At 39.5% G+C, this 22,894-nt stretch overlaps 2 protein-coding genes and 1 pseudogene across 3 annotated transcripts; all 3 read right to left on the reverse strand.

Moving 5' to 3' along the window:
- Positions 1 to 1,491: 1,491 nt before the first annotated feature.
- LOC146140640 (uncharacterized) lies at positions 1,492 to 2,437 on the reverse strand. The gene is made up of 2 exons (XM_083392669.1): positions 2,287 to 2,437; positions 1,492 to 2,243 (listed from the first exon to the last, which is right to left on the reverse strand). The coding sequence occupies exons 1-2, from the start codon at positions 2,435 to 2,437 to the stop codon at positions 1,492 to 1,494; spliced, it is 903 nt and encodes a 300-aa protein (XP_083248795.1).
- Positions 2,434 to 7,177, reverse strand: LOC146140641 (uncharacterized; annotated as a pseudogene).
- A 2,771-nt stretch (positions 7,178 to 9,948) lies between these two features.
- On the reverse strand, positions 9,949 to 20,013 carry LOC146140642 (STAGA complex 65 subunit gamma-like). 2 transcript variants are annotated; one of them, XM_083391457.1, is made up of 7 exons: positions 19,833 to 20,013; positions 18,820 to 18,930; positions 17,208 to 17,335; positions 13,367 to 13,563; positions 12,552 to 12,728; positions 11,327 to 11,405; positions 9,949 to 10,635 (listed from the first exon to the last, which is right to left on the reverse strand). In XM_083391457.1, exons 1-7 carry the CDS (start codon positions 19,914 to 19,916, stop codon positions 10,416 to 10,418), a joined length of 996 nt encoding a protein of 331 aa, XP_083247583.1. In that variant the 5' UTR covers positions 19,917 to 20,013; the 3' UTR covers positions 9,949 to 10,415. The 2 variants fall into 2 exon arrangements, with proteins under 2 accessions (XP_083247583.1, XP_083247582.1); XM_083391456.1 differs by having other exon boundaries at positions 17,199 to 17,335.
- Positions 20,014 to 22,894: the final 2,881 nt, after the last annotated feature.

Consider the following 22,894-nt stretch of genomic DNA (forward strand, 5'->3'; position numbering starts at 1 on the left):
ATGCCACGTCTTTGCCGCTCAACCAGCTTCAGTAAAGTGAATTCTATTGACGAATCACATCGATTTACTGAAGAAATTTCAAGCTACGTGAGACAGCCCTGCTACCTATGAAGATCCTTTGGGAATGGACTATATCCCGGGGAGCGTTCGACTACGCAAATTTGCTAGACGACGCATTTCTACACCTCCTTGCCTCTAACGAACCCCAAACCCACTTACTAACACCTGCAGCGTTACTGTTGGTTTCTGACAGCGCTAGTATAGCGATACAGGCCTCACTTAAATGTTAGCTAAATACCATTAAAGCCAAATGCTAAGCTTACCGGATTGTGCATGAAATTTATCGCCATGTATCTATAAATCGATGTATCGCATCTCATCCATGTACGTCCGAAATTTATTTGTGTAACGTAGGGTTCGAGAAAAGAAGAATTATTTACAAAACAGACAGCCATTCGCTGTCCATTTAAGTTCCTATGGTCATAGAATCCACAGCCGATAATTTATTGCTTCCTGTATTGTATTTTTAAATCGTTTGTATACACATTTATTGCAAAGAAATATATTTTACAAATTCGCCCCCCAAAAAATTATAAAAACACCCATAAAACATTGCTCTGTTAAGTTGTAAATATAATTGTTTTCTTATAACGCCACATATGTGTTTCGCTCGCAATTTTTCGAATGCTATGTATAACGTTCGTTATATGCGCCCCGGTCTATGCGCAGAACGCTATATGAGGCTAAATTCTTGTAGGGAAACGCGTCTCCTATTTCAGCCTCTTAAACAACCACACACAGTTTGAATTTGAAACTTGTTGTTGAACTGAAGAAAGAATCAACGAAGCTGGCATAATACGGGAAGGAGACGGTTTCTACACAAAGGCAACGTGTCAAAATAACTCGTAGTACAATTTCAAATATTATGCTCACCAACTATTTGGGCAACCGGGAGAATTCGAAGCAATCAGCGTCACTAACTTATCAAACGCCTAAATAAATCAAGCAATTTAGCAAACAAGGCCTCATTATGACGTCACACACATAAACTGACCAAGACTTAAAGCAAATTTATGCAGTCAAGAAAGAGTGAGATTTCACTCTGATAAAGTTCACAAGAAAAGGCACTGCAAAACAAGAGCAGTGTAAATACTACATTAATGACGCCATATTTCTAGGCGAACTGACTACTTGTGGTATAGTAAATTTAGCAAATGTTACTTTACATATTGACATATTACCAGGGTTGCAAAACCACATTATACACAACGCAACTCACCAAGAATAATCTTTCGAGTAACAAATACTTCATTTTACAAAAAAACAGCAGCAAAACAACTTTCACCACGACAGTCAGGCGAAAAAGAAAAACCGCATGTATCGGAAAGTAAGCGCACAACGGTACAGCACCAATGTCTCATAGAAATCGGTAATTACTGGCAAATACGATGTAACATACCGGGACAGTAATTGCGAATTCAACATATACGATTAATCACGCTTCGTGTCATCACGGAGTAACCAGTACAATTTCGCGATCGGGCGTCTCAATTCACCAGCACGAGTCTTGACGATCACTTGACGCACGATTCCCTTTCGATCAGGAAGTACATCGATCACGCGACCCAGAAGCCATTTGCTCCTAGGCTGGTTGTCATCTGCCACCAGCACGACGTCGCCGGCTTCGAAATTAGTATGTCCTTTCGTCCATTTGGATCTGGTCATGAGCGTCGGCAGGTACTCCCGAGACCATCGCCTCCAAAACTGGTCAGCTAGGTATTGCACCTGCCGCCAGCGGTTGCGATGGTAACAGTCCTTTTCCGTAAATAGCCCGGGGGGCATGTTCGGCGCTGCACGTTGCAGCAGTAGGTGGTTAGGTGTGAGGGGCCCTTCATCCCTGGGATCGAACGTCACAGGGACCAAGGGACGAGAGTTCAGGATCGCCTCGACCTCCACCATCAGAGTGTTCAGCCTTTCATCTGTTAAGATCTGCTCCGCAAGAATTGCATTGAGAATTTTGCGCACGGAGCGTATCATGCGCTCCCAAACGCCACCCATGTGGCTGGCAGTGGGGGGGTTGAAGTTCCACGCAATTTCACGTAGCTGTAAATATGTGTAAATCTGATGTTGATTCCACTTCTTTAGCTCTTCGCGCAGTATGCGTTCACCACCAACGAAGTTGGTGCCGTTGTCAGTGAAGATTTCGTCCGGACGTCCGCGACGACCGATGAAACGTCGTAGAGCTCCAATGAACGAGCCCAGAAACACGTCGTACCGCTACACCACCTTTAATGATCCAGTAGCGTTGCCTGAGGGACGACCACGTGTGCCCCATCCCAGCATGTCCGACTTCATCATGCTGTTGCATGATCACCAGGTCCGTAACTCGGTGGTTATATGGAAGAATGATTGGATGCTTTACATCAAAGTCGATCATCGCTCGTTCGAGTCTTCCTCCAACTCCAAAATTCCGTCCACCAAAATTGGACTTAGCTTTCTCAGGGGCCCAGTCTTCCTTTGTAGGCAAACAGCTTTGTCCTTTGTCTTAGACACCGCAGCGATTTCTTCGCCGAAACTGGTTTGCTGCACGTATTTCACTATTTCGCGCTCAGCAGCTCTGAGTTCGACAACAGTCAGGCGACCCGTCGCAGCTTGATATTTTGACGGGAACAGCTTTGACAGCAACATCAACTTGTATCGAAGTAACCAGCCAGCAGCCCTCTTCAGGCGATTCCAGGAGGAGTATTTAGCGATTAAGCGATCAGTGGAAGACTCATTGGTAATCAAACAGACAGTTTGATCCTTCTTCCTTTCATTCAAAAACTGGAATGGCAACGGGGACAAGTCCGGTGGGGAGGCCCAGGTATCCTCGCTTTCCCAAAGAAACTTTGGGCCAGTGAGCCATCGACTTGATTTCAGGTATTTTTTGACGTTTAATCCACGTGATGCCTCGTCGGCTGGATTTACGTTCGTGTTTACGTGCCTCCATTGACTTGGACTAGAAACATCTTCAATTTTGGCCAGGCGATTGGCCACGAACACAGGAAATCGCTTCTCGCAGTTGCGAATGCTTTGCAAAACCGCCGTCGAATCCGTCCAGAATACCGATCGGCACTCGCCCAAATCCAATTCCCTCCTCACAAGTTGGTCCAATTTGACCGCGAGAACGGCTGCAGTTAACTCCAAGCGCGGAATCGAACATGTCTTTAGGGGAGCAACACGTGCTTTACCCATCACAAACGAACAGTGAATTAGTCCTCGGTCGTCTTCCAGCCTCAGATATGTCACCGCACCGTAGGCCGCAGATGATGCATCTGCAAAGTGGTGCAATTCTGTGTTTCGCACCTTGCCGAAAACGCGTGGCAGCACACATCTAGGAAGAGTGACACCTTCCAGGCGCGGCAATTGATCCAGCCACCTCTTCCACATTTCGGTGTCTTCTTTGGAAAGCACGTCGTCCCATCCAAGCTGTTTCCTGCATAGATCCCTCTGCATGATCTTTGCCACCACAAGCACGGGAGCTGCAAAGCCAAGAGGGTCATACAACGAACTTACCACAGAAAGGATTGCTCTTCGAGTGAACGACTTCGGTTGCTTCACATCGACATTGAAACCGAACTCGTCGGAGCTAACGTTCCAACGGACTCCGAGGACTCTTTCGCACGAACCATCCAGGTTTAGCTCCTTTACGGATTTTGCTCGTTCACTTTCATCGATGTACGCGAGTACTTGCCGGCTGTTACTTAGCCATTTCGTCAATCGAAACCCTTCTTCTCGAGAAGTGTGCGGATGCTTTGGACCAGCAGAACAGCCTCCGCTTCTGTTGGCATGGACTTTAGACAGTCGTCGACATAGAAATTCTTCTTTACTGTTTCGACAGTTTCTTTCGGAAATTCATTTTGCAGGTCCTCGGCGGCTTGCTTCAAGCCAAAGCTCGCGCACGAGGGTGAGGAAGTAGCCCCAAACAAGTGTACTACCATCCTGTGAGCAGTAGGCTTCTTCGAAACGTCACCCCCCGGCCACCATAAAAACCGAAGTGCGTCGCAATCTGTCGGTTTCACGCGTATCTGATGGAACATAGCCTCAACGTTCGCCACAAGAGCAATCCGTTCCATCCGGAATCTAGAAAGAACACCAACTAACGAGTTAGTTAGGTCAGGTCCTTGGAGTAAAGCTTCGTTCAGCGACTGTCCACGATACTTGGCGGCACAGTCGAATACCACACGTATTTTACCAGGCTTGTGTGGATTTGTAACAGGGTGATGCGGTAAGTACCACACCACGTCTTCATCGGGTTCCTCTTCAGGGATCGCCTCGGCATAGCATTTAGCTATGTAGCCCTCAACGGTATCGGTGTAAGCGCGGCGCAGCACGTCATCACGAACAAAGCGGCGTTCCAACGAGCTCAAACGATTAAGAGCCATGACACGGTTGTTACGCAACGGCTGTTCATTTGGGCGCCACGGCAACGGCAGCACGTAATGTCCTTGTTCGAACTTTACTTCTCTCTTCATTTGATTCAAAACATAGCGATCCTCCCGTGACATCGGCATCTCGGTGCAATTGGTGTCATGGAAGTCGGTCTTCCAGAGTCGTTCCAACTTCTCCTGCAGCGAGTCGTCAGCCACACGAGTGAAGTTAACAGAGAACGAATCATTAGATCGTGTTCCGATAGGTCCTGCCAATGCCCATCCCAGCGGAACCTTGAACGCAATGGGTTGCTTTGGTTTACCCTTCCGTACGTCTTCCACGATAAAGGCCTCTGGAACATCCAGTCCAATAAGCAGTAGAGCTTCACTGCAGTCAACACGTGGGAATGACAAATCCTTGATGTGTGGCAGTCTGTCCAACTCTGCTCTTCTTGGAAATCTGTTAGCCGTGATTGGCAGACAGTCAACAGCAATCACTTCGGGAAGTTCCACCGTCGCAGCACCGTCAAGCGAGGCTACGGAAAAACTCACCATTTTGCCGTCTCTCCGGCGGCTGTCTCCATTTACCGTCTTAATCGTCACACTGCTAGGTTCTCCTTGTAATCCGTGCTTATCCGTCAGCTTCTTGTCACACAAAGTGACACCAGAGCCAGTATCCAAAAGGGCATATGTGTTCACAGCTTTGCCATTGACACTGACCCGCACCGCAACCATCATCAAATTTACGGCCTGGCGACCAGATGAAGCATGACAATCTTCCTCTCTGGCCGACACGACCGAGCATACTGTACGTTCCGGAGCTGGACCTTTGGTAGGGGAGAGGTCCTCTTCTTTCTTCTCCGGAGGGTGCATCAGGTCGTGATGAGCTCCGTTACAGTCCTTCACGGAACATGCCTTTGGGCTATAACACCTTACAGCGAAATGTCCGTATCGAAAGCAGTTGTCGCACAACCTGCTGCGTCGGACAACGCACACGCGGTCACTGTACGACCGGGCTTTGAATTCTTTGCACTCTGTGAGACTGATTTTCTGAGCAGCAGGGGCACAGTCGGTTCGTGGGAAGCTTGGAGGATCCAGGGCGAGCCTGGGCTTCGGGCTCTCCCTCCGTCCAAATAGCGGTTACATTATTACCTTTAGCTTTGACCTTTTTGGCTTTACTCCGATGCTCGTCCAGCATCCGACTAAAGAGTGAGTTCGCGATTCGGTCTTCAGTTTCCACAAAGTCAACGAGATGCTGGAACAGAGGCTCACGACCAGTTTTTTTGACAATCTCGTCAACCCGACGCTTCCAAGCTTCCTGCATCTTAAACGGGAGGCGGCTTGCAACAGCAATCAGTGTTGGATAGTTGTTCATTTCTGAGTGCTCATCAATGTCTGAATGAGTGAGTAAACAGTCGCGCAGCGATTGCGCTAATTCGCTTAGTCCAGCGACATCATTCGACGTAACTCCGGACCATCAACTACGCAACTACGCATGCATGCGCAATAATATGCGACTTGCCGTATTGGTCATATAGCAGTTGTCTTGCTTGTCGATAACCATTGCCCCTCAGTCTGTAGCAATATTCGATCAGCCTTCAGGCCTTGCCCTCACAGTGCTGGACCAAATACGATAATTTGGCTCCTTCGTCATCGACCTTGTCGTCGATACGAGAATCGAAATTGCGAATAAATCTCCAATAGTCCATTGGGTTACCATCGAATATAATTACCTCGGGCTTGGGTCTGTTTATATGCTTCACGAGCGAGGCCAGTTCACTTTCATGCGTGGTTTGTTGCTTGACCGTTCTATTTTCACAAACGGGTAAAACTTTTGGGGTTTCTGATGTTAGGTAATCTCGATCGTCAAAGGAGGGCGTTGCGTTAGGGAAATATCGCGACGGGGGATCAGATAAAGCTACACTGTCAACCACATACCGTTGATCCGAGGGGCTTCTCCTGGACGTGACAGGTGGTGACGTGAATATGACGCGACGCTGCTCCTCGAGCGGCTGCTCTCGTAATGACGTAGGCGTTCCTTTAGAACCTTCCTTCACCGTCATGTACTCTGTATTTCCTGACAACTCGTCCCAGACTTTCTCCTCCACCTCAGCTGCCTGTAGTTGATGTTGTAGTTCCAACATCTCCATCGCGTCCTTTTGTCGCTTCTGCTCGTCTTCAGCCCGACGCCGTTCCTCTTCAACGCGACGCTTTTCTTCTTCAACGCGGCGCCTCTCTATCTTTTTGTGCTGCTGCTCCAGTTCTTGTCGCTGTGCAGTTTGCTGAATTGCAAGACGCGCAAGTCGTGTTGTCGCTTTAACCCGGACTCTACTGCTAGTAGTAGAACTAGAGTGCACACTACGACAACGCGACGAGCTAGAGCGCACGCTAAGACCACAAACTGATCTGTTTTCCTTTGGAACCCCGCTTTGGGTTTCATCGGGGGCTTCAGGGCTGGTTGTCTGCCAAGGTAACGCAACATTCGGCTGCAAGCTAATGCGACGAACCCAGGTAGAAACTCGGTCGTCAAATTCATTTTTATTTTCCTTAATGCTTGCTAAATCGTCTGAAAGTTGAGGATAGGGTTCGTAGGCCTTTACCGTGTCCGCAAAGAGCTGCTCTAAAGTAACCAACGCAACCTCAAGAGCATCCTTGTTGCGGCTATCCTTCATTAAGCACTCTGCGACTAGGTATTGACTACTTAGTCGTTGTCGACAGTCGGCGACCACATCAGGAATGTTTAGTTCGGACAATTTTGAATTATCCATAGTAAAGTGTTGGACTTCTTTCAACCAGGAATATTTATTGGGATTTAGCCAGAGCTAAACCTTTTCGACCAATAGTTGAAACTTTATATAACGTTCGTTATATGCGCCCCGGTCTATGCGCAGAACGCTATATGAGGCTAAATTCTTGTAGGGAAACGCGTCTCCTATTTCAGCCTCTTAAACAACCACACACAGTTTGAATTTGAAACTTGTTGTTGAACTGAAGAAAGAATCAACGAAGCTGGCACAATACGGGAAGGAGACGGTTTCTACACAAAGGCAACGTGTCAAAACCAATTAACTCGTAGTACAATTTCAAATATTATGCTCACCAACTATTTGGGCAACCGGGAGAATTCGAAGCAATCAGCGTCACTAACTTATCAAACGCCTAAATAAAACAAGCAATTTAGCAAACAAGGCCTCATTATGACGTCACACACATAAACATAAACTTTCCAAGACTTAAAGCAAATTTATGTAGTCAAGAAATAGTGAGATTTCACTCTGATAAAGTTCACAAGAAAAGGCACTGCAAAACAAGAGCAGTGTAAATACTACATTAATGACGCCATATTTCTAGGCGAACTGACTACTTGTGGTATAGTAAATTTAGCAAATGTTACTTTACATATTGACATATTACCAGGGTTGCAAAACCACATTATACACAACGCAACTCACCAAGAATAATCTTTCGAGTAACAAATACTTCATTTTACACAAAACAGCAGCAAAACAACTTTCACCACGACAGTCAGGCGAAAAAGAAAAACCGCATGTATCGGAAAGTAAGCTCACAACGGTACAGCACCAATGTCTCATAGAAATCGGTAATTACTGGCAAATACGATGTAACACTATGTCTCTTTGTGTCCCACAGTTTTTGACACACACCCAAACAATATCGATATATTAATCTTACAGATCTCTTTTCATTAATGAACAACCCTTCCTACGTCTGACTTGTTCATTGGAAGGGGTAGCATTTAACATGCAGTTTTACTCAATATTGCCTAATTTGATTTCACTACACACATGACTGTTGTTCACTGATGCGTGACCTAACGCCGAAATGTGCCTAAAGTTTATTGATTGTATTGATTGTAAGATATACGTCTTATAGACTAGCGGATTGAATCACCGCGTTACCTTATCGTATGTACTGCTGAGTGGATTGACTTTGCCTAGAGTCCAAGAAGTTAAAGACAGGTATTTTAGCGGCCTGTTCCTTTGGAGTCAGATTAAGAACGTGTAACAGTCCATAGGCACCCTCTTACCCCTAACTACAGACCTCTCTTCGCTAAAGTCCTGATACCAAATAGCCATCAACGTAAGAAAAAGCCGAAACCCATTTGAAATTGAAAATTGTGAAAACGAACTATACCTAAGCTTTGAGTGAATAAACATACTATAAGAAGCTACATATTAAACATAGGCTACTATTTAACAGATTAAACATACTATTTAATCCGTGACCGTTTAAAAGTGAAAATGGCTATGACCTATTTTGAGATTATTTCGACAAATGCACGCTTGAGAGGAAAAATAGTATTTTTTTCCAGCAACCAGTCCATGCACCTAATTTGCAGCGCGAATACCAGTGGTAACCTTTTAGTCGTGGCACATTTGATGTAATCTTTAACAACTCTGCTCACGCTTCAAAGAACATTGCAGATCGTCACAATAGAGGTCTCCAAAATCAAGCAAAAAACACAAATTTGACTTTTACTATCAGAAAATCAAAATTTCCCCATGCTTGTGCTAAAGAGGTTACTCTCTTCGTAACACATGTTTACAAGTTCTCCGAAACACATTTACTCACTCACTGGTTTGTGCAAAATTAAATCGCCTGAATTTGGACCACGAACTTTTTTTAGATGATTGTCACTGTTCAACAACAAAATGTGGCGCTAGCTATTTTCGTTTTCAGAAATCAGTGAGAGGTGTGTTTTGTCCCGCTTCTCCCTACAGCAGGGATGGCGAACCTTTTCATCGCGCGAGTCACAGACACAACCTTAAGTCTTAAAAAAGGCACAAGTGAGTCATTTATTTAATTATATGCTAATTTTATGCGAATCTTTGCTGCTGCGTTGTTTTAAAGTTTATTGTCTGGGTTGATAATTCAAGTTTTTGGGCGATTTCCAAATTCTGATTCTCACGAGTATTAAGAACCTCCGAAATAGTAAACAAATGCTGCGGCATTTTTTATGGGATTACATGAGTTCAACAGAAAGCTTCTCAGCACGGTAATCAGGGTTTTCAGAAAATTTAGTCTGCGAGCTCTTAATTTGCCCTTTAAATCACCACCATTAACGTTTTATTGAGATAAACAAAACGCTTTTAAGTATGTGCTTCTTCACGAATTTGTTAACAATGTAGGCCTACTCGTCATCCCTAAAACACTTTTGCACGACCCAAAGATTTTGCAACCCTGATTTAAACAGTATGCACGTAGTGCTATTTAACGTAGGTTTTTACTTTTCCTTTCCTAAAAATGATTGATAACATTTCGGTATTTCTAGAGAGACAAGTGGGTCATTAAAAATCTGTGGTGAGTCACTTCGAGACCCCGGGTCAGTGGTTCGCCGTTCCTGCCCAACAGACTTGCGTATTGCAGTGCTTACTGCTTATGTATTGCAGTGCTTCACCGAGGGTCAATAACATGGTTCAAGTTTGATTGGCAGCGTTTACAAACCCTGCGAGTCCGAGAAACTTATATTTCAAGAACGTAAAAGTGTCAATTCGTCACCTCAAAAGACTATTTTGGAAGTCGTTCGTTTTTATTCCCTAATAAAACCTACTAAATACAAACATTTCAGCGAATTTGACATGTAAAGTAAACAACAAAACCAATGCACATTAGTTATTAGCTAAAAATATTGGTTAATACCATATAATAGGTTAGTCAAAATGAAAGGTACATTTTCGGGGTGAAATTTAGTTTTATCGTCAATTTCATGCTCGTTTTTTTGATGTCAGGGTTGGGTTGGAGCTTGACCTTACTGTTCGTATTAAGTTATATTGATCCTATAATTAAAAAAACGGCTAGCTAATCATGTTGTTCAAGTTGCCATAAATATCGAGATTGGTTCTTCCAAACAAATCACAATGTCCAGATTGTACACCAAAGTGTGTCTATCACTTTCAAAATGGTTTCGAACATTGTATTGTCTGTTTAATCAGTCTAGCTTCAATAATACTCTGGAGGCACAGCGATTAAATTTAGCTCCGTTAATTAATTGCGAAATTTCTTTTTTTGTGGTCTGTATGAGTTGCCTTCCTGAGAAGGGCTGATTGGTCGAAAGGTGTTCATATACGATGACAACTCCTGGGCTCTGATAACCTCATTTTGTGCTGGACTTGGTGTCCAGGTTGCTTGAGGTTGAATGCTGTCTTCTGTTTTTGCGAACGTCTGCAAGTTTCCAGATCCAATAACAGAACAGACACTTTGTCCCCTACAATCAGCAATAAGTGAGCTGGTGTTAAACTGTTAAGAACAAATGTTCACTTGGCAAGCACTGCAGTCGTTTTGCGAACTTTTCTTACATATGTTAGTTTGTGCCCGCAATCAAAAACAATTCAGAGTTTACAGTGATATTCAGCTAAGCTCAACCTGTGCTTGTGGACCGTCATAACTAACAATTTTACCCATACGTACTTTTTGAGTGAACATATGACAACCACAAATGTATTTTCCAATAAAGTTAGCGTGTAAAAAGTCATGTGCCACCCTCTATGTTTGCTATAAGTGTTGTTGCTTTTAAATCCAAGTATAAAAAAACAAAAATAACGATACATAAAAAAACATTTTCAAGACGTGTCTAGGCAGAAAAGTATTTTAGAAAAAACACTTTTTTAAGGCGCCTTTAGTTGTCATTTAGGTTGGGGTGGACGTTTTCTTGTAAACGTGCCGACACGAAAAAACATAGTATAATATATGCCAAATACAATTTTAATAACCTTACAAAGAAATTTGTAGGACCCCACAACACTCCCTGGCAGAATATAGTAGCTACGTAATATGGCACCAAAGTTAGATTCGCACAAGTCACATCACAAGTTTAAGTGTAAAATACCTGGTTTATTAGATAGACAGCGAAGTATAGATAGCGAAGTAATAGCTTGAAATAATAAATGCGATTTTACCCAGAGTGTTGTACAGACACCCATCCACTTTGAGATGTTTGTTCCTGCTTCACGACTGTTTCTCGCTGGTAAGGTGTCACTTAAGCATAAAACATATATGTAATTATAAAGTTTCTAGCTATTTAGGAAGTAGCGAGTTTCCACCAATAGTGTACAATTAAAAACTATTTGTCAAAATTTTGTACACAGCTTTTTATCCAGAATGGGAGAGAACAAAAGTATCATAGCTTTCCACATTTACGTATACTTCAGTGACACTCGAAACTTATTTGCGAAAATAGATGCACAAAAATTTATACAAACCAGTAAACTACCTCTAGCAGTACAATACATATTCGGCCCTGTCCGACTATACATTAACAACCTTAAAAGGACAAGCTTATGTTTTAAGTCATTCAAATAGCAAGCGTAGCCTGAAAAGGAAACAACAAAACATTCCGGGAAACAACAAAAAAATAACATAATTTAAACTAAATTGTTAGGAATATTCATATATAGTTTGTTTTTAGCTTTACGACTTTTCAGGTAGTACGCGAACGTATTTGAGATAACGCAATTGCAATACAATAGGGCAACCATGAGTTATATTTTCTATTTGCCATGCTGAATCGACCTTATTTACGACTATCACTGGAAGACCAAAAGCTAGTCAGCAAATAATTTCTGGCAGATTATTTCAACGTCAAAATAAACGTAATTACGTAAATTTTTTTCGAAAAAAAAATTTACCACCGTCTTGAGAATGGACTATATTTCTTAGATTTTAAAAAAAAATATTAATATTCAATATTAATATTCGCCATAAAAAATTTTTGACTTTGAAATAATCTGCAAGAAATTATTTGCTGACTAGCTTTTGGTCACTGGAAGCTAGAGGTTTTATTACATTTGGGGGGCATAAGGAAATTTGAGTAAAATAATTTCTTATGCAACGCTAGTAAAACGCGGTAAGTAATATGTAGCAGAAAAGGTTGATCCACAGGCTAAGGGGATGATAATACTGCTGACATTATAGCCTTTGGCGCAGCAACGAATTATAAAAGGCGTGGCAGCAATGAGTTAAAAATCAAATTGTTTATCTGTCACTCGTAAAATGTCATTTTAGAGTTGAAGGTTTTATTGTTTTTGAATACTACCACATTCATATTTCAGTGAAAATATCAAACATTTGTTGACATTGTGAGCCATGGTCATGTCTCATGTGTTGTTAACCATATATGCTTACCATGCTTTTTTAAACGTCCTACTTTCGCCAGATGATTTTCTAGATGTTTACTTTTCTTAAGAAGGGTGCTATTACACTGAATAACATCAGATTGATAGCCCCTCAATAAAGATGATACGTCATTAATTCCGTATTCATTAAGGAGTTGATTTGCACTGTCATAAAATCCAGTATAGCCTTAAAAGATAAAAAACCTAATTTTAAAACACTAAAAAGGTAGTTTTGTTTCTAGATGTTTAGTTTCTCAAGAAGGGTGACTGATATTACTCTGAATGATATCATATTGATAAAGTTGATACATAATTTATTCTGTATTCATTAACAAGTTGATTTGCACCGTCATAAAATCCAGTATAGGTACAAAAAAACTAATGAATTGTAAAACTTTAATAAAATATTTATTATAAAATTATTAACACAGGCGTTCGTAACTGTTTTGCTTTGCGCCCCCTTAACTCCCCCTGTTCAGCCCCAAAAAAGACTAATGTACAATACTGTTTAGTATGTAGCCTATAATGAGTATCGTGTCACGGCACTTTAACTAAAAATAAAAAACGGGGGAAAATATTCACATTACTGAGTAGAACAGATTAGGTGATACGTTTCAGTCGAATTAACTGGTAAGCTGCTAGTCGAGTCTTTGCCATCTAATTTAATCACCACTGTATTAAGCTATATCGGCTGTACAGCTGGCAAAAACATAAAAATCAGTTAGAGGTCTTGGTCTGAGAAAATAATATTGTTTGATTTCAATTTTTATGTAATAAAATTGTTTAGTTGCTTCAAATCCATTAAATTGCACAAGTAAGTACCACCTGTGATTGCTTCATCATCCAAATTTTTTCTCAAAGACTGGCACATATTTTCAATTCTCTTCATAACCAAGTCAGTAAGGTATCTCAAAGTAGATTCTGTGGTGTGTTCCCAGTCATAATGCAAGGCTAATGTGGCAACTCCTTGTCTGGTCAAAGCTTTAGAAGTGTTAAGATTGATTAATTGTTCTTTGTTGGTCCTGTACAAAAAAACAGCTGTTTAACTATAGTAAAAATTAAATATAAAAACATATATACTTTATTTAAAAGCAGTGTAGTGCAGCATATATCATTTTAAATCTTCAAACACAGTGGTTCCCAACCATTTGGCTTATAGCAGCCTGTATGCTCTAGAAATGTAGCACGATTAAAAATATAGCTAAAAATAAAATCTGAAAAATCTGAAATATCTATGGACATTCTACAACATAAGAAACTGTACTCGGTGTAAACTACAACTTAAAGAGGCTTACCAAACTGAAACCGCAACTTAGCAGGGTGTCGCAGACTAGATCGGGACACGATCCCCAATGTAGCTGCTAAGGATAGGAATGACTTTACTTTCTCGAGCAAGACGTTTATTGGACAGAACGATAATCAGTATACGGCAAATAACCATGCACACCAAGTGCTCGCATTAGGCTACAGCTTGTCTCTAACCAACGAGATTGCAAACTGTGCTCAAAATGCGTCCGATTCTCTCGGTATCCACCCGACGAATGATCCCAAAACGACACCACACAATAGGAAACGAAATCGACACAAAGATATCACGCAGCGCTGAGAAAAGGGAGGCTACGAAACACACACAAAGTTCTATTCCTGAGGGGAAACCGTGGCGACGGGTAGCCGACCCGGATGGCAGTTCCCGCGGCCTAACACATTATGCTTTAAAGAGTTACAATAATTAAATTTGTGACACAGGGTGTAATGCAATAATTTGATTGCGGAGTCGGACTCAGGACTCAAGTAAGACCACATAATACTACCTGAGTCCCGACTTTGACATGCGCATGTGCAGTACCAAATTTTAAACTGATATGGTCGCCAACTGGAAATTGTAATGGTCGCCAACTGGAAATTGTAAGGTGGAATATTTTACAACCAAGTATTGTGAGTGAATGAATTATACAAAACCCCTATAAGTGGATTGCTGAATATCCACGTTATTTTAATTGTAAAACGTAAATTGGCAGAATACAGGGTGTAGGGCAGGGGTTCTTAAACTGGGGTCCATGGACCACTTGGGGGTCCGCGAACTAGTTTTAGGGGGTGCATGAAGGCCTAATTGAAATATTAGTGCATATTTAAGAAATCAATTTTTTAAACAAAACAGTTTAATTAAAAATAAAACGGCTTTGCACTGACTGCATTTAGTCTCCATTTCACTTTTACGTTTTTTTTAAGTCTATTTGTATTGTGACGTAAATATGACGTCATTTTTTGAAATTTTCTTGCCTACCGTGGTCCACACAAAGCAAAAACAAATTTTAGGGGTCTGCGGTAAAAAAAGTTTAAGAACCTCTGGTGTAGGGTCATGGGCAGAATCGCACATTTGACCAGAGTCGGACTTGGTTTATTTTTAACCGACTCCGCCGCCCTGATTTGAAGTTTTCCTAAGTTGGGCTACAATGACTTAACAATAAGTCTAACTTTTAAATATGTTGTGCTTTTGTGTCTTTTGAAACGCAAATGTCAAAACAAATTGAAAACAAAACTTGTAAGATAAGAAACAGTCATCTATAGCAGGGTTTCCCAAACTGTGGTCCGCGGAACTTTGGTGGTCTGCGACGACTGCACAGGTGGTGTTACGACTTTACTAGTAATTCTAGAAAATTACCTAGGCCTCCTGTAAAGTCGCTGTGAGTCCTTATTTTTGGGCAATAAATAACCTACCAAAGAGAACTTATATTAAAGACCACAACAAGAAAACCCAATGTACAGATGTATTGGTTGCAAGAGTAGAATATTACCACACCACAAACAATAATGACACTTAGACACACACAATTACTTACAAAAGCGACAGACAGAGCATAATGAAACTTAAAGTTTTACTCGCTAATTTCACAAGGCTACACCCAGACGTCTATCGAGCTGTAGGCGGTGAGTCGCTCGTAATATACGCTAAAACAAAACTCCTTTTCACGGGAACCAACGCGCTCCCGGAAACCCCAGGCCCGCCTTACAGGGCGGCCGTTTCGTGGAAAGATAACATTGGGCGGACCTTTTCGTGAGAAGTTAAACCGCGCCGGAAAACAAGCGATAAATGATTGTGAGATTTGCAGAAATGTTTGAAGACAGGAAAAAAACATGTCTAGAGTCCAATTAACGGCGAACACCACAGCGCACAAGAATATTACATTAATATACGATTATACATGTCTCGAAATGCGAAAACCTAATTCCTAGCCCTACATTTAAGAACAAAGGCGCTAAATTAATAATGAATGTAAGAATTTACAGTCGGCGTAATTAGCAACCGGTGATAATTTTGTAGTGCTAATTAAGCACGTAACAGGTGGTCCGTGGCGATATGACAAGAAATTAAAAAGTTACACATATACGTTGTACAGCAGGGGTTGACAACCTAAGATACGGCGTGCGAATGTAATTTATCCGACCCGCAGCCTCTTTGACACACTAGACACGAGTCCATTTCTCATACTTTTTGACTATTTTAATTAAGTAAGTGCGTAAAATGTTCACGCTTTTCGTAAACAATCTTTATTTATGTCAGGTTTGTTTGCATTATGATGCTGTCATTTAAACTAGATTAGCGCTTGTTGCGCTGTCTACGACTGACTAACTTCCAAGTGCCAAAGTGCGTCGCGTACAAACGGAAAACGTATTAAAACATATTGGACATACAAATTTTTATTTTTGAAACGTAATACAAACTTGCAAGAAATTTGAAAGAAATGCCAGAATAACCCCCTCCCCTCAAAAAAAATGCGCTCGCTTCGCTCGCCAGGTGCGCCCCAACTTTAATAGGTTAACAAACACTGAACTAGATTAACCATTAAGTTTATCGCGTTTTCTTAAAGTGGTTTTATTACACTTTGCAATATAAATAACGACGTGTGGACTCCCATTGATGTTATCAGTTTTGTAAATATATAAAATTTGGCTTTATATTTAGTTTTTGCTTTGTATAGCGGTCCGCGAAAAAACAGATTTACAAATAGTGGTCCGTGGTCCAAAAAAGTTTGGAAAACCCTGATCTATAGATTACTTGGAATGTTATTGAATTTAAACATCTTAAAATTCCTTAGTTTTGCGCCATAGAATGTTACCAGGTACACAGCGGGCAAGTAGATAAATAATGTAAAATGTAAAACATATTTTCTCTGTCGGGTTAGCTCATTCATCCCACAGTTATTTACAGATAAAGCAACTACGAGGCCTATAAAATACAAACTTAGAAATACAGAAATGCCAGTCTAACCCAAAAAATAAGAGCTAGCCCAGGTTTTTGGAGGTCTATAGGTGCACCGTGAGGTAAAAAAAGAGTTAAAATTAATGGATTTATTTTTATTGCTGCTGCAGTATTGAAACCTTGGGTCATGTTAAGTCTAATTTACAACCACATGTGAAGGTGATCAAAGATTTGTGTTTGAGTTAAATTAAAGCCAAAATGTTGTAAAAAGTGTCAAAATTGTTCAATTTTAACTCTTTTTAAGCTGTTGGATATGTGTTTAGTTATATGTAAAAAAGATTGATTTCATTTTACACATTTTGTTGACCGCAATATCTTTTCCTAGAGTGGTTTCTTTTTTGCTTGCTTTAAGAAGATCTAACTGTGTGTATATAATAAATATAATTTATACAGAACCTTACTGACCAATCAGATGCTGCAAACGGATAGTTTGGTCTTAAAGCACAAAGTGGGTTTTTTGCTTCTGGAATCTTTGGTAATACTCTGTTTTTGGTGCTCCTTGGCCCATTTTCGTCAGCGATATTCTCTTCAATCTGTTGTAAATGTTACATTTTTTTGTTTATTTATATCACAAACTTAAATATTTCTGCAAGAATAAGATAATGTTTGACTTAAATTTTTTTATTTTGTGTGCAGTAAAATTGCTATGATTACCTGACATCATTATATTATTACTTTTTGTTTAAACATCAAAATGAGTACATAACTTAACAACTGGAAATCAGTTAGGTAAGATAAGATTTATATAGAAACATTATACAAAGTGAAAAACAAAAGAAATTAAGAAATTGTCTAAAACATTAGTTCTAGTCATAGGGTCAATGCGATTGAATAGCAAATGCTGTTATCAGTAGGGCAGAATACTGGTGACTTGGCGACTACATTGGCTAAGGAATTAGCAAGAAAACTAAGAAATTTGTGAAAAAGTTTTATGGGGAATATTTATTCAAATTCTTTTGTGACAGTATGTATGACATTTTATACTAAAATTGGAGGGAATTAGTTATGTTAAGCCAGTCTGATATAGGTTAGGCAAATGTGTCAAGTAGACAGTGCATATAAATTGTTTATTAAAATCTCCTCAAATTAAATAAAATAATGTTTTGTGTTTGCAGTTTGACTTTGGCAGCACTTTAAGTACTCCTATTTGACAAAAAAACATCACAATAGTCGCAATTCCAGTTAAACAAGCATAATAAAGTGTGACTTATAACCTCAGCAAACAACTTCTATTAAATTTGGACTAAATGCCATGATTTTTAGCAGTATGCGCAATCTCTCATCAAAAATATTTGTCACCAGGAAGGCTGTCAAGATTCTGCCAGCCTGGTTGTTATTACTAAGGCTATTTAAGTAAACTAATAAAAATCAAAAACTACTATGTTATAAGACATACCTAGCCAGCAAAGTAAATCATGAAAACTGCTACACTGTTAAAGCAAAATTTTATACTTAAAAAAATAAACAACATTATATTACAGGTTATTTCTATGGCAATTGTGCCTACACGGAAGCAATTTGTGATTTTTTTCTAGTTTTGATGTAATTGAGCATTTTACAGCTGTTTAAATTGCAAGTGATTAAATATTTTGTAAATATGGGTTTCAGATGGAAAAACACCACTCTTAAATGCAAAAATTATTACCAAATATGATTTCGATGAGAATGCATTTTGTGTAACCTAAATGGTTTGCTTGGTTTTCAGTGATTTTTTGGCTTTAAGGTAAACATCAGTATTTAACATTGGAATATTTTACTTTTTTTATTAAAATAAAAAAACAATACAGACAGCTGTAAAATAAATAAACAAACACGATTTATTTCGGAGTTAGCACAGTAGAGTTGGATGGACTTGACTTGTTTATTCCGTGGTATTGGTGAAGTAGGAATAATAGTCTTAACATGGTTATTTTATTATTAAATGCCGATTACTAGTGTGCAGTAATATTGACAGGTCCAGCAAGATATACAAGGAACTTTTTCTAGTAAACCAAAAAAACAAACAGTTTATACTAACTTCTTTAATGTAGTGTAAAAGTTGGATAGAATGGGTAACATGAGAGCACTTCTTAAGTGAACTTGTGTGTGCAGGTGGTTCTTCAATTTCGATCTTATTAGTTTCTTTATTCTGTATTGTAAAAATCCATGGTTTTATTTATATACAGGTATTGTTGATGCATAGCAAAGGAGATAGATCTCCACAGTAAACTTGCATTTAAAGTGTCTGCAAGTAGCATATCACTTTGTTTTGTGGCATTTTTTAACAGTGGAGGTGAATAACTAAAAAGACAATACCCAACAATTGAGTGATGTAATTTGCAAACTTAATTCTAAAGCTATTTGTTAAATAAATATACACCCAAACATAACAAAGTTATAATGGTTTAATATATATAACCACATAATGATATTAACACTTTTCAGGACCTTAGTATTAGCGAATATATTTTAATAATTTGTTGAACCGAAAGATTTACAGCTAATTTTTTTTGATTTACAGCTAATTTTCGACAAACTCTTGTGCAAAAATTGTACGGTATAAAGGCTACACCAGAAATGTGACGCTGGTCTGGTAGGACCACATTATATTTTACAGACCCAAAACCAGTCTAAAAATTGCAAACCCAAATGCTAACCCCCACCCTAACCCAAATAATGTGTGTTGATTTAATACATATTTTAACGCTGTGCTGGGAAATAAGCCCAAACTCATGCAGGTGGGAATAAAATAATCAAAATAAATATTTTTTTTAGTTGCAGATTGTATGAATTAGCATTTGGGTTCAGGTGTGTGAAGTATTATTATTATATTTATTCTCCCATAATTAATGACCTCTTGTAATTTTGACAATTGGTTTTATTAATTATTGTAGCTTAAAAAAAGGATGTGATACGATTTTAGACCAGCGTCAAAAGGCAAATGTTTCACACCAAATGGTGTTACTGGCATGGCTTTGGCAAGCATTCCCTGCCAAATATTTTTGGCGAAAAGGCCCTGGAATGCAACCAGGATTATTAGACTACTCTTACTTGACATAGTTTGGGATTTAACATTTCCAACATTGAACGGGTAACTTGTGTTGTACCATCAATAGGAAGAAGTTCACCCCACATGGTAAAATTTATAAATAAAAGTTATTCCAGATATTTTTGTAATTGGATATATTATTTTCTTGTTTCCCTTTAAGTAAATAGGTTCACATGGTCATACTCATAATATACCGAAACGAAGACAATAGGCACTCTCCTAATACAGAGGTCGACAATCGGGGGGATTCCCACTAGGGCGAAATTTCGAAGGTTAGGAATCATCTGAGTTTGCTATAGATTTTGTTTCTGAGTTTGCTATAGATTTTGTTTTTTATTAAATCTTGTATTTATTCACAGACGTTCACTTTACTAAGTTGTTTGGTATTTTCCTTTCCTACTTTTTGCAAACAAGCTTTGTTTGTAATCAAAGGCAGACCCAGGAAAGGAGGGGTCATAAAACCACAATATTTGTAGCCATATATTTGCAGCCATTATAACTATGGAAATTCAAAAATATTTGCAAGGCGCGAATCATTTTTATTATTCTAGTATGTTTTACGCGCGGTTGACGAAATTTTCATCAAAGGCGCCGTTCATACCTTCCACTTATCAAATTGTTATTTTGACAATATTGTTTATTAAATGCGCCAAAGTTTCGATGGCCTACTTAGGTTATCTTCAAGTGCAATAAAATTGCAACTCAGCGAAAAATATCACCCGATCCGTTAGAAATCAGTGCATTTCTAAGCAAAAAGGTCTACGACAATCAGGGCAAAATGGCAGAAAAAGGCAGAAAAGTCTAGACTTTTAGACCTTGAGGTCCTGGCAATGCACTGATTTGGACCTTTAGGTAAACTCCAGGCGTAGATAAATTAAAAATATTCATTAAAAGTTCTGAAAAGATAACAAAAAGTATGAGATAGGATTAATAACACTTGACCCACCTAAACCCTAACGCTAACCCGAATCCTAACCCAAATAATGTGCGTTATTTTAAAAATTCTTTAAATGCTGGGGAAAAAAGCCCAAACTCGGATGGGCATAAGATGGTTTCTCGTCCATTGTATTTAAGATTATTACGTCACAAATTGAAGTATTGGGGCCTGAAGCGTTATAATTATTAAATTATCGCACATTATTTGGGTTAGGGCGCTGGTTAGCGTTTGGGTTTGGTTGGGTCAAGTATTGTTAAACTTAATCTTCTTATGCACATTTGTTAATGCAAATTAGTGCATTGTCCAAGACCTCAAAGTCTAAAAGTCGGACTATTTGATCCTTTGAATCCACTGATTGTCGTAGACCTTTTTGCTTAGAACTGCACTGATTTCTGACAGATGAGGTGAAAATATATATAGCAGTAAAACAATAACGAAAAACACAGAATGAAACACGATTTTCGCAAATTCCCTAATAATCGCCACCATTAAAAAGTTTTGGAGATTACGCCTGTTAGAGATGTGCGCTTTGACGTAATCAAACTGCTATTTGGCGGCCCAGTTTCGCAGCACATACGACGAGAACTCTAACGGTTTATACAATGAAGCACAAATGACAACGCTAAGGTTCCTTCATGGAACTTTAAAGCTGGCCCCTGGTTTACTTTAAAAGATCCACCATCGCTACTCCACAAAACCAACGTTGTGTACTGACTGCGATGCAGTTGCAACCAGGCATACATCGGACAAACGCAACGCAACCTTAGGAATCATATGAAAGAACATCAGTCGTCACCTAAATCGGAGGTTTGTGCTCATCTGCTCGCCAGTCCTACCCATAGATTAATTTCAAGAAACCGGAAATATTGGACCCATGGCGGTGTTCCCTCTAAGGTGCGTAACTGCGCAATTGTGCAGCCACACCAGAAAATTGAGCAGTAAAAATTTGTCTTTTGTACACTTACATCAATCTCAAATTAAAACTAAATCATCTTTATCTTTTTGCCACACTTTTGAGCATTTCGCGTTGGCCTTTTTTTCGTTGATGTTTGTAGCTAAAAGCAAGTAAACAAATCTAATCAACATTGACGATTGTGAGTTGTAACGTAATATATTTTGCTGTAAATTACTTTTTCCAACTCTAATCGGTTTTCATCATCCATACTGTGCATGTCAATTTAACCTAAATAATCGGATATTTTTTCGCGCGACCGCTTTGTTGATTGTTGCCATAGCCTGGACGTATCCCTTGATAATGTTTGTTTCATGACGTCACGCTTTGTGACGTCATCTATAAAATTTTCACGACTCGCTCCATACAAAAAACATTGGTCTGCCCAGACCGCTGCTAACTCAGCCTTAAAATGTTCTTGCGCACTAAAAGAAATATTTGCGCAGTTCAAAATTTCTCGGAGGGAACACTGATACATGGCATGATATGATATACCGTCTATAATTGCTGTGGTCTCTGATGATTCAACATCACAAACAAGTGCTTAACATCAATACCACCTCAGCACCTTTGCAGCTTTTCTTTTTAACACCTATTAGTTCTCCTTCTTTTACTGAATTTTGGTCCTTTTTTTCTTTTGTGTTTGTGTGTGTGTTAACGTTCTTTTCTTTACTTGTATTTAACACTGATGATGGCATGAGATATTGCCGAAACATTTGCAAAGAGCGAAATGTCGATTTTATCGAATATGATGGCTTTACTATTTTAATTAAAAGGAAATGGTTATAGATTAGCGGACAATTGCTACACGTATTTACTTATTTTATAAAATCATTTCTTTCAGAATTAAAATCATCAACTTAAACGTAAATGAAAGATCATTACGCTCCCATAGCAACCTTGAGTCGTACCTCTTTGCTTAACACAGGGTTTGAAAATTTTAGCAGATAAGAGCAAAATACATATTTATAGAGATCACATCCAATATAGAAACCGTCCCCAGCTGCTCCATCAACGAAGTTTTTGTGAACGAAATTGTAAAGTAGGCCCTAATGACTTGGATCTGCTCATAACCATGCATATGCACGCGATTATTGCCCCCAACTATAAAATGTGATTTAATTGTTTTAAATTATTGACGCTATATGATCTATTTCTTAGAATTTTTAACACTA

The sequence above is a fragment of the Ascidiella aspersa genome, chromosome 6, assembly GCF_963924565.1.
Source record: "Ascidiella aspersa chromosome 6, kaAscAspe10.2, whole genome shotgun sequence".
Lineage (NCBI taxonomy): Eukaryota > Metazoa > Chordata > Ascidiacea > Phlebobranchia > Ascidiidae > Ascidiella > Ascidiella aspersa.

Coding starts and splice junctions, on each gene's coding strand:
- LOC146140640 (XM_083392669.1), bottom strand. CDS start 2,437: ATGATCGACTTTGATGTAAAGCATCCAATCATTCTTCCATATAACCAC. Junction 2,244..2,286: donor ACGCTACTGGATCATTAAAG/GTGGTGTAGCGG, acceptor CGTTCATTGGAG/CTCTACGACGTTTCATCGGT.
- LOC146140642 (XM_083391456.1), bottom strand. CDS start 19,916: ATGTGGGGTGAACTTCTTCCTATTGATGGTACAACACAAGTTACCCGT. Junction 17,336..18,819: donor TTTTACACTACATTAAAGAA/GTTAGTATAAAC, acceptor CATTTACAACAG/ATTGAAGAGAATATCGCTGA. Junction 11,406..12,551: donor AGGACGTTTAAAAAAGCATG/GTAAGCATATAT, acceptor TTTATGCTTAAG/TGACACCTTACCAGCGAGAA.